The following is a 12269-nucleotide window of genomic DNA, read 5'->3' on the forward strand; positions in this document are numbered from 1 at the left end:
CATTCTGTGTACATCCCATACCAAGATACTAACCATCATCATTTACTCTGCCTCTAATCATCACTACATTCACTAATTACTCCCTGAAATTTAACAACTTGGTGGTTAATTTTGTGTGACTTGACTGAGCTAAAGGATGCCAATATATCTGGCAAAATATTATCTCTGAGTGTACCTATGAGGATGTATCTGGAAGAGATTAGCATTTGACTCAGTAATATAAATGAAGATCACCCTCATCAATATGGATAGACATCATCCAATCTGTTAAGGGCCCCAAAAGAACAAAAAGGTGGAGAAAGAACAAATTCTGTTTTGTTTCTTTACCTGGATGCCTGTCTTCTATTGCCCTCAGACATTAGCTGTTGATTCTTGGGCTTCAGACTCTAGCCTACACTAGCACCATGCCCCACTCCAGTTCTCAGGCCTTTGACCTCATATTAGGAGTTAGTTATGCCATCAGCTCTCCTAGCTTTCAGGTCTTCCGATTCAGACTGAATTACAAAACCATTTTTCCTGATCTCCCAGTTTGCAGGTAGCATATTGTAGGCCTTCATAATTATATGAACCAATTTCATAATACATTTCTTCATATATATATATATATATATATATATATACAGCAGCCTAGATTTGGCTTGAAAAACAGTTTAGGGTTTCAATCTGAGCTAATGTGTGTGTATGCATGTGTGTGCATGTGTGTGTGTTAATAGGATATATTCTTGGTTCTGTTTCTCTGCAGAATCCTGACTAATACACATGAGTACTACGTATGAAGTTTTTTGAAAAGATGTCATTTTCATATAGAAATCCAAGAGTCCAAATTATTAGAAGGGAATACTGTCTTTTGTTACAGTATCACAAGCAAAACTGCAGTCCTATCTGTAACTTACTAACGTAAATCAGTGGTATATGAAGAGTCTTTGAAATTGTGGTGATATAATAAAATTACAATGGGGTAGATCAGGAAGGAAAAGCTTAAAACCAAGTGATCAAGGCCAAAGAATAGAGTTCTAAACTGGGATGATTACAAGGCAACATAATCCAACTCTACCGTAATAGTTTGCCATTTTTTCATTCATCCATTTTCATGTTTGATGTCTGTCACATACTTGATACTGTGTTGTATCTTGACAAGCAGACACATATGCCCCCACTTCTCAGTCCTGTGTGGAGGAGGCAGATACCAAACAAATTCTTGGAAAAATGCTCAAGTTTAAAATGAGTTTCTGAGACCCAGAGAGAATTAAAGTGCCAGAAATGGGTGATTAAAGCAGTTAATGTTCAACTAAGGCCAGTGTTCCAGTAGCATGATCTACATTCCCCCACGTACCCTGTGGAATCCTGCAGTCAGGCACAGAGTAAAACTGAGGCACCTGTACAGCAAGTCAGTGTCAACTTGAAAACAAATTTCCCTAAGTCTGTTAAAAAACAAGGGATGCATTACCAGCCCTGATATTATTGTGTGTGTATAGTCTCCAGTCTGTCGTTCAAATACCACCTCTGCTTTATTAGTCTGCCAATCTATCATGATGGCCTGGATTTGGCTTGGACACTCAGTTTAGGGCTGATGTCTTGAACATTAGGAGCACTGGGATCATTACCCTAAGGAACTAACCAGCTAATACACACATGCACTACACCCACCCACACACACACACACACACACACACATATTCTGACTAAATTCTAGAAACATTTTAGTGGTAGTAGAAGTTAAGGAGCGTTGATGGGAAGAATCATTCTTAAATAAAAGTGAGATCAAATTCTTGATCATGATATAATCTGTCTCCCAGTTTCACTGGGTTCTGACCCCTTTCATTCACACATTGACAATTATGCATCTCAGGAAAATATGGTGGATTTGTTTCATGTAAATTTTTAGGCATTTTCTTTATCATTGTGCCAAAGTTCTAAAAGCATTATCTCTCAGGATTGATGATCACAGCGATTTGTTCCATCTGACAATTTCAGATGCCAGATGCCTTGGAGAATAAATCACTTGGCAGTATCTGGGAGAATGACCACCAGTAAAGGTCACTGCTGAGGTGGGAGATAAACCTTGAACTCAGACAAGTCTGGAATTATGCCTTTGCTATACGACTTGGACTAAGTGATCTTAGACAAATAGTGTACTTTTTTGGGTGGGGGAGGGTGGCAATTTTTGACTGGGGCTGGGTTTGAATCCACCACCTCTGGTATATGGGGCCAGCACCCTAGTCCTTTGAGCCACAGGCACTGCCCGGACAAGTAACATACTTCTAAGCTTCAAAGCACTCATCTCTGACATAGAGAAACTATCTATTCTTTTTTTTTTTTTAAGACAAGAGTCTCACTTTCTTGCCCTCGTTAAAGTGGTGTGGGCTTATAGCTCACAGAAACTTCAATCCTCTTGCCTCAGCCTTCCAAGTAGCTGGGACTACAGGCACCTGCCACAATCCCCAGCTATTTTTAGAGGCAGGGTCTCGCTCTTGTACAGGCTGGCCTCAAACTCTTAAGCTTAAGCAATCCATATGCCTCAGCCTCTCAGAGTGCTAGAAACTATTATCTTATGCTATGCTTAAGAGGATCTTAGACAATGTAAGGATGACTCTCTGCCCCTCTGTGTAGCATATGAAGCAAAAAGAAAAAGTTGACATTATTTGTCCAGTTTCACCTCTAAATAGTTTACAAGTATTATCTTACCACCCCAATAGAATTGTGACTAATATTATCCTTATTTTGAAGAATGTATGTATACATACATATGTGAAATAAATATTATGTTATTTGATCACATTTAAACACTATCAAGCCAAAGAACACAGATCCTGACCCAGACTAAGCAATCTAAAATATATACTTCCTTCACTTAGTCTAGAGCATTATTGACAGATTTGTGCCCCAAGTTATTATTGTTGTTATTGTTATTATGATAATAAAAATAACATTTATTTATTTTGCATCCTTTAGTGCCCAGGTACCCAGAACACCTGAGTTTCTTTGTACCTATTATGGAGAAAGTCTGTTAGATGAACTTGGTACTAGGAAATTTTTACTTAATATACAATAACTGAAGAAAATGTAAATTGCAAAGAAAGAAAGTGTGTGTGAGAGAGATAGAGATAGAGTGAGAAATACAAAAAAGAAACAAGCAGAGGTGATTAGGTTTTATTTGCCTTCCACAATTCATTTAAAGTTTGGAGACTCAAAGCAGGAATGTGATTTAACATTGATCTTGACATCATAATTCTTCCTGTAACTCTAAACTAGCTCTACAAAAGAGTAAGTAGGGAAGTTTTCATCTCTAGGAATAAAGCGATAATAAAGATAATCTTAACCCACCCTCCCACAGACTACAAGTATTAATGCTTTATAACACATTTTGAAATTTATAAGCAACATTTTGAATATATAAACAACTAATCTGGCACATCAAAAGTTCCCCCCAAACAGCAAATAAATGTTTTTATTGCCAAAAGAAATTACATTTACCTGACCCTCCAAAAGACCCTTATGTACCTTAGATTTGAAAGTCTTTAGGTATTAGTCTGTGATTTTGTGATGACAGACACAGTGATATTACAATTCAGTATAAAGTACCAATTCATAGTTATGGTATGAATATGTATATGCAAATGAGTTCATAGGTATTTCTAGTTTTTCCTGAGGAAAAAAAATTCAATAATGGACAAAGAATTTTTTTCTTACATGGTATTAATCTTGCTTTATCTCTTCATCTTTGCAGATACATTTTTCTTTACTTAAATGTGTGAATTGTATTTTTTAGTTATATATTTTCTGCAATGGAAGAGTTTATCTTTTATTTTTAATTTATTTATTTTTTGTTTTTAATATTTGTTTTGGTCTAAGGACATAGTCATCAATGAATTAAGTTGTTAATTTACAGCCTCATATTTTTACTTCATGAAATGAGGCACAGAGAGATATCAAATTATGCTACTATTATTATGACAGTACATGTAATTGTTAAGAATAAATAATCCATCTTATATATTTGATTTTTTAAGAAGAAAAATTGACTAAACTATGTAATGATTTAACTTATTTTTTTCAAAATTAATAAATATTTAATTAAATGCCTCCAAAGTGAAACAGTATGTCCACTTTCTTAATTGATACATTCAGTATGTTTTTCTTTTTTTTTTTTTTTTGGAGTGGCCTAGTTTTTTTGCTTTATTTTATTTTTAACTTAATTTTTATTAAATCATAACTGTATACATATGGAATACAATGTGATGATCTGATGTACAATATGGAGTGCTTAAATCAAACTGACTAATATAAGCATTACCTCACTTACTTATTTTTTGTGGTAAGTCATTTATAATATGCCACCAAAAGTAATCTGCAGATTTTAATGCAATTCCTATCAAAGCACCAATGTCATACTTTAAAGAACTTGAAAAAATAGTACTTCATTTTATATAGAATCAGAAAAAAATTCAAATAACCAATATATTACCTAGAAATAAAAACAAATGAGGCATCACATTACTGGACTTCAGATTATACTACAAATCTGTAGTGATGAAAACAGCATGGTACAGGCACAAAAATAGAGATGTAGATTTATGAAACAGATGAGAAAATCTAGAGATGAACCCAGCCATGTAATGATCATTTATCTTTGATAAGTCTAACAAAAACATACATTGGGGAAAAGACTCCTTATTTAACAAATGGTGCTGGGAAAATTGGTAGTGACCTGTAGAAGACTGAAAGTAGACCCTCACTTTTCACTACTAACAAAAATTAATTCTCTCTGGATAAAATATTTAAACTTAAGACATGAAGCTATAAAATAGTAGAAGAGAGGGTAGAGAAAATGCTTGAAGATATTGGCCTGGGAAAATATTTTGTGAGAAGGACCTCCCTGGCAATTGAAGGAACACCAAAAATATATTACTAGGATTTGATCAAGCTAGAAAGCTTCTGCACAGCTAAGGGAACTGCAAGTAAAAGAAACAGACAGCCTTTGGAATGGAAGAAGATTTTTGCAGGTTATAATTCTGATAAAGGTCTGATAACTAGAATCTATAGAGAATTCAAATTAATCACTAAGAACAGAACAAACAACCCCATTTCTTTGTGGGCAAAAGATTTACCTTTTTAAATGGAATTTTCTGCTACACTTGGTCAGACTAAAGTCACCGCCAGGAGCCTGTGGACACTTGGACCACTGGCAACTGTTGAATTGAAAGTTGGCACATCTCGAAATCTCTAAATGAGAGACGTTTATCATGTTATGTCTCTTAAGAACACCAAAAAATGAAGAAAAGTTGGAAAACAATACATTGATATTTTCAAGTTAGTAGTCTGTGAACAGACCCAATTCCAATAGAATGAAGAAATCATTAAATAGTAAATAATCTCATAATCATTAGTGAGACCACTATTTTTATGCCTTCATAAAAGGTTACTTTGTTATTTTTTTCTGGCCAAAGTTTGTTTCTAAATGGACAAATATACATTTCCTAAATTCATCCACTGGACTTGTGAATAAGAAAATATCTTTTGGTTCTGGCTAAATATTTGACCAATTTGAACTAGTGTACTGTGCACTTTGGCACACATTATCTTCTCAACTAATTAATTAATTAAAATTTACCTTCACTACTTACATCACCAGAAATGAATTAATCTACTTTATTTTCTTTTTTGTTTTTTAGCAATTTACATCACTTTATTTTTTTCCTTTCCAACCCACCACACTTCATTAGCTTAATGTTCCCATATATTAGGCAATGACCTGTCTCCAAACAAATCATAAAAGACATTAAATCAAATTTTACTTCATTTTGTTAAAGATTTTCTATTGATTACTTTGTTCATAGCTTCCTTCACATCCTTGTTCCTCAGAGTGTAAATAATGGGATTCAACATGGGGATCACTGTGGTATAGAAGACAGCCACCATCTTCCCCTGCTCCACAGACTCCTCAGTGGGACGTCTGAGATACATAAAGATCAAGGTACCATAAAATATGATGACTGCTGTCAGATGGGACCCACAGGTGGAAAAGGCTTTCCGTCTCCCTTCTGCTGAGCGCATTCGTAGGATGGCAATGAGAATGAATATATAAGAGATGATAATCACAATCAGGGAATATGTGAAGTTAATTCCTGCCAATATGAGCATCGTATATTCTTTCACAAAAGTCCCCGCACAGGCCATCTTGATGAGAGGTGGGTCTGCACAGTAGAAGTGGTTGATCTCAATTTTCCCACAGAAGTATAAGCCATAAGTCCATAACGTTGCTGCCAGACTAGTCAAGAAACCATATATGTAAGGGAAACAGATCAGTCGCATACAGACAACCCTTGACATTTTGCTGCTGTAGAGCAGAGGGTTCCCAATTGCCATGTATCTGTCAAAGGCCATCACAGCAAGAATAAAAATTTCCACATGAACAAGAGCAATGAAGAAGAAGCACTGTATTAAACATCCTGCATAAGAAATCGTTTTTGTCTCTGAGAGCAGGTTTTCCAACAATTTAGGGGTGACGTTGGAAGAAAACCACACATCAACAAAGGACAAATGGCTGAGGAAAAAGTACATGGGGCTGTTCAGCTGTGGACTGATCTTAATTAAGGCGATCACTCCAATATTGCCCACCATGGTGATAATATAGACCATGAGAAAGATGACGAAGAAGAGAACTTGCCATTCTCGATAACTGGTTAATCCCAAAAGAATAAATTCTGTCACATCAGTGAAATTCAGCATTTTCTGAATTCTAAGTCAATATGAGTTATAAATCTCTGTAAAAACTAAAATGAAATAAAAAGAATTATTTTATTAATAAAAATTGTCCATTTATTAATTTATATCTTTATCCATGCCCCTGTTGTCTCCTTTATTCATTACAGTATTTATGACTGCACTTTGCCATTCTTTTAAACAAGCATTTTCTAAGCACCTGTTACATAACACGGTCTCTGAAGATTACTTGATAAATAAATAGATTCATCAAGTAACCTTGTGAATACCTAATCACAATTTTAGTGATTAAAATATTCTAGAATTAAGTTTTGTGAGTAGTCATGTTGCCTAGATTATTTCTTAAATATGTCTTATTTCCAATGCTGACATGGTTTTATAGTTTTATATTTTTAAATTAATTATGATAGTCATGCTTTTCTGTTACACAGAACTCAAAAATTATGGTTATGTTACATCTTACCTTTTTTATTATGAACATATTCTTCATCATTAGAGATGAAAGCCACTTAATGAAATAATCCATCAGATAGAGCCATGTTATTCAATCTCATACTTTTTTAAAATTAAAAAATAACAAACCAAAAACAAGTAATAAACCAATCATATTAGCCATGGAAGTCAAGTTAAAGGGTAAACCATTAATATACATTCATACTTTGTGCACATTTCTTGGACATAAACTCCCTTTCAAATTCAACATGCAATTATAATCCGCTAGATATCATCTACTGTTAATGTTCTTTAATGTTCAAAAATGAGTAAAACAAAACCATTATTGTCATTATTCATGGAGGTACTGATGCAAATAAATGATTTCTAGAACTAGTATGTATTCTTATTCAGTTATAATAGAGGCAGGAATAAGAAAAATGACTGTTTTGTTGGAGTTCCCATGGAATTCCAGGAAGTCAGTTATATTTTGTAAATTTATTCTCAAATGTAGCATGTATTATGTGAAACTTCTTTCAGATAATGTTCTATAAATTATATTTCTAAGAAAACACTAATATCTTGCATGATGTTAATAGACATTATGGAGAAAAATCTAAAAGCATTTCCCCATCAAATGATAACAGGACACCCTAGTGTTCTGTCAAATCTCTTAGAGATTCAAAATCTACCTAGTAAAGTAGGAAAAGTTCTGTGGAAAAGAACTCTGATAATATTTACTTTAACTGACACTGACATCATTGCTATACAAACTTAGGACTGCTCAACAACTGTGTTTCTGTGTGTGTATGTGAGTTCATTTAAAAAAAAAAATAGAGAGACATTTTTATAGTTCACTAAAGGGAGAAAATAATAAATCTCAAAATAATCCATAGAGTGAATTATACTCCCAAAATTCTAACCCAATTTTTGCAGATAATCTGATTTTAATATTTACAAAGGAAAATAAAGACCTAGAATTAAGCAGCATCTCACCAGTTATGTATCAAAATTTCCCATAAAAATGTGGTGATATTCAGGACAGTGAGTTCTTGATATACAATTGGTAAAAAGAATATTGTAATAAATGTCCTAGGATAAAAGGTGCAGAAATACCTATTCATACATAGGTAACTAGCATTTCAGATCAAGTTGAAAAGAGGAATTATTTCAATACTGTAAATAACTAATTTCTAAAACTTGTATGCTTTCTTGGAGTCATAATAGGGGCAGCAATAGGGAAAATGATTGAGTTCTCTTTGGGCATCCAGGGGAATGCCAGGAAATTTTCTCAGATATTTTGAAAATTTATTCTCAAATGTAAGATACATCATATGAAACTTTTTCTGGACAATGTTTTGCAAATTACATTTCTATGAAAACACTAGTCCCTTACATGTTGTTAATAGAGATTATTGAGAAAAATCTAAAACTCTTTCCCCATCAAATAATAACAGGACACATTTGTGTTCTGTCCAATCTCTTAAAGATTCACAATCTATCAGTAAAATTCAACTATAAGAAGTTCTGTAGGAAAGAACTCTGTTATGAGTACTCCCCCAGACATCTACTTAACTTGAATATTTATGCATATATAAATATTAGGAAGATTCCTTCAACACTAATAAAGATTCACATCCTGGAGAACTGCAGTCCTGAACCACTAAACCCTGTGTCCTCTCCACTGGGCCCCACAGCAGGGGGTGAGTGGTGGGCAGCCAGTGAAGCTTTTGTCTGTATTTACTGATGCTACCCATCATTGGCATCATTGCCTGAGCTCTGCCCCCGTTACATCAGTGGTGACAACAGATTCTCACAGGAGCACAAACCCTACTGTATGCTGCCCAGGTAAGAGATCTAGGTTGCATGTTTGTTATTGGTATCCAATACACCCCAACCCCGGGGAGTGGAAAAAATCTGGTTTCCATGAAACTGATCTCTGGTACCAAAAGGACTGGGGATCACTGATGTGGGGCACAGATTGCAAATCTAACTAATAAAAATCTTAGGATGGCTTCTCATCAGGACAATACATGTGCTGGAGATGGAAATACATCATACCTTCTGATGGCTAAAAATCATTTCTAGGGAATAATTATTCCCCAAACCATTCTTTTAATCTGCAGGATTACATTTTACTCAATCCTATCCATAAGTATCCTTCATTAGGAGTCACTAGAAAAATCAGAGAGCAGGGAAGAAGGTAAGCCTCATGGCATTCAACTACAAAACTTGGAAAGAAAAATCCTATGGATAAAGGAGAAAGCTACCAATCACAATATATTGGACTGACTCTTTATGACTCCAAAGTCTTGTCCTAATTTATAAAAATTTGAAGCATTAACTAAAAAAAGAATAACAGTTAAAGGTGTCTAAAAATTGCATAAACTGCCTTGGAATATATTTATTCATAAGCTGCAAAATCTGTTACAGAGTTACTGAAATCATCTCTATGATCTTTGGATTAACATACCTATGCAAAGATTATACGTATGTCAACAGATTATACTCAATTTCTTGTTAGAGTAGCTGCCTGAGCTTTTCACTACTATACAATTTTCAAAGATTAGCAACAGAAAAATTCTTAGTTGTAAAATCAGATTTAATTGCATAGTACCAAGGATGACTTAGCACAAGTAGGAGTGCAGGAGATAGCATTGTTAGTACTTTCCAAGAGTGAATACAAGAAAACTTGAGCTGTGGTTACCTTGGTAATGGATAGCAACAGCTAGGTTACAGGATAACTGTAGTGGGTAGATAGGGGGTGCAAGGTCCAGAAAGAAATACAGGATTTGGGAGTACACAAGTATTTACAGGATTTCCTCACCTTCTAAAGTGAAAAAATATGTACATGCCTTCCTTTATTGCATGACTCTACTTCAAATTATATTACCGATAAATGTAGATTTTTTCCCCAGAAGGTCCCCAGTCCTGTGGCACCAGATATCAGTTTCATGGAAACCAATTTTTTCCATGGACTAGGGTGGGGCACACATTGGATATCCACAAATGGTCCATCTATGTTAAATATCCCAGTCAGAGTTCTGTTTTTATTATCAGACTTTGGTTGAACATTGGCTCTATGACTTATTTCTATAAACTTGGGAATATTTTATTCGTGTCATCTTTTCCTTATTATGACTTAATAATAATATCTTTTTCATTATGATCATATGCCAGTAGTAATAGTGAAATACATTCCATTAAACATTTATAATAATCAAATAATCTAATCTTTATTGAAAATATATCTCTTCTGTTTCTCTCTTTTTCTCTCTCTCTCACACACAATATGACATAAAATCATTATTATAAAGAATAAAGGAAAATAAAATTTATAATGCAAGCTTCAGCTGGAAGTTTCAGATAAGTGCATTTTTCACCAACCTGAGAATGAAGACAAGTATTCCTAGTAAGGTTGTGGAGTGGAAGAGAGAATTCTATATGAGGGAATGATAAATAATTTTAACATAAACCTGCCGAGAAAAACTGGGAGTCCACAAGAGATGCCTCACTTAAATGTTTGCCTTGGAAAACAAGATGCAATTTAAGAATGTTCTCTTGGAAATGGCCCTGGGGAAGTGTATCTCTAGAGAGAGAGTCAACTGTTGAATGTGGTTTTGTTTGTTTGTTTGCTTTTTGTTTTTGCTTTCTTGTAATAGTTTTGTGAGGTTTGATTTTCCTTAAAGCTCCAGTTATTTTGATGGACGCTGGAGTCAAAGATAAAATTGGTGTGGAGGGTGTATCATATTAAATCTATTAATAGGGTTGCTTAACCTGTATACACCAGTTTTATGTTTTATACTTTACATTCCGTGCTGCTTGAATTTTCAAGTGAAAAAGGAATCAAGTGTTATTTCCTGTAATTAAAATTATAGCATTTTGAAGCAGGAAAAAATTAGCTGTTTTAAATACTTCATTTTTTTTTTTTCCTTTTCCTGGAGCCAAAGTTTCCCTTCATGCCCCTGGGTAGAATGCCATGGTGTCATAGCTCACAACAACATCAAACTCTTCAGCTCAAGAGATTCTCCGGCCTCAGCCTCCTGAGTGGCTGGAACTACAGGTGTAAACCACAATGTCTGGCTAGTTTTTTCTAATTTTAGTAGACTTGGGCTCTTGCTCTTGCTCAGGCTTGCCTCAAACTTTAAATTCAAGAAATCCACCTGCCTCACCCTCCCAAAGTACTAAGATTGCAGATGTGAGCCACCATGCCCAGTCTCAACTACCTCATTCTATAAAGAAGGAACACATTACTACTAGTAATATAGAGTAACAATATGAATGTATTTATTGAAATACATACCAAATACTATGCTAATCTAATTTCATTTTTGTAATTCAATCCTGAGGCAATTATTACTCTGATTTTATAGACAAGAAACTGACTCTCATTTTCTCTTCCTCTTCCCTTCTTCCTTCCATTCCCCAGCTTCTGGTAACCACCAATCTGGTCTCTCTATTCTCATGAGATCTGCTTTTTTTTCTAGTTCCTGCATGTCAGTGAGAAAATTTGTATGTCTGTGTGTGATTTACTTAGCTTAACATAATGTCCTTTAGCTCCATCCCTGTGGCTGCAAATGACAGAATTTCATTCTTATTTTATTAACAAACAATATCCCATAGTGTGTGTGCTACATTTTCTTTTTCCGTATATGTGATGATAGGAATTAGTTTGACTATTGCAAACAGTGCTGTAATAAAGATGGGAATGCAGATATCTCTTTTTGATATATTGATTTCCTGTCTTTTAGATATCTACCCAGAAATGCATTTCCTGAGTCAAATGGTAGTTTTCTAGGAAGGTTTCTGAGGAATCATCATAATGTTCTCCATAATGGCTGCACTAATTTACATTTCCATTACAGTGGATGAGGGTTCCCCTTTCCCCGTATTCCTGCCCAGAATCTCTATTACCTATCATTTTATTTATTTATTTTTTGTTTGTTTGAGACAGAGCCTCAAGCTGTCACCCTGGGTAGAGTGCCGTGGCATCACAGCTCACACCAACCTCAAACTCCTGGGCTTAAGCAATTCTCCTGTCTCCACCTCCCAAGTAGCTGGGACTACAGGCCCCTGCCACAACACTCAGCTTTTTTTTTTTTTTTTTTTTTTTT

General features: G+C 34.7%; 1 protein-coding gene across 1 annotated transcript; it reads right to left on the reverse strand.

Annotated features, from left to right (window-relative positions):
* Nucleotides 1–5729: 5729 nt before the first annotated feature.
* On the reverse strand, nucleotides 5730–6758 carry LOC100952158 (olfactory receptor 5M3-like). The gene has a single exon (XM_003802405.3). It carries the CDS (start codon nucleotides 6727–6729, stop codon nucleotides 5797–5799), a length of 933 nt encoding a protein of 310 aa, XP_003802453.1. The 5' UTR covers nucleotides 6730–6758; the 3' UTR covers nucleotides 5730–5796.
* Nucleotides 6759–12269: the final 5511 nt, after the last annotated feature.

Source organism: Otolemur garnettii, unplaced genomic scaffold, assembly GCF_000181295.1.
Source record: "Otolemur garnettii isolate 467f Iridium unplaced genomic scaffold, OtoGar3 scaffold00247, whole genome shotgun sequence".
Classification (NCBI taxonomy): domain Eukaryota; kingdom Metazoa; phylum Chordata; class Mammalia; order Primates; family Galagidae; genus Otolemur; species Otolemur garnettii.

Coding starts and splice junctions, on each gene's coding strand:
- LOC100952158 (XM_003802405.3), bottom strand. CDS start 6,729: ATGCTGAATTTCACTGATGTGACAGAATTTATTCTTTTGGGATTAACC.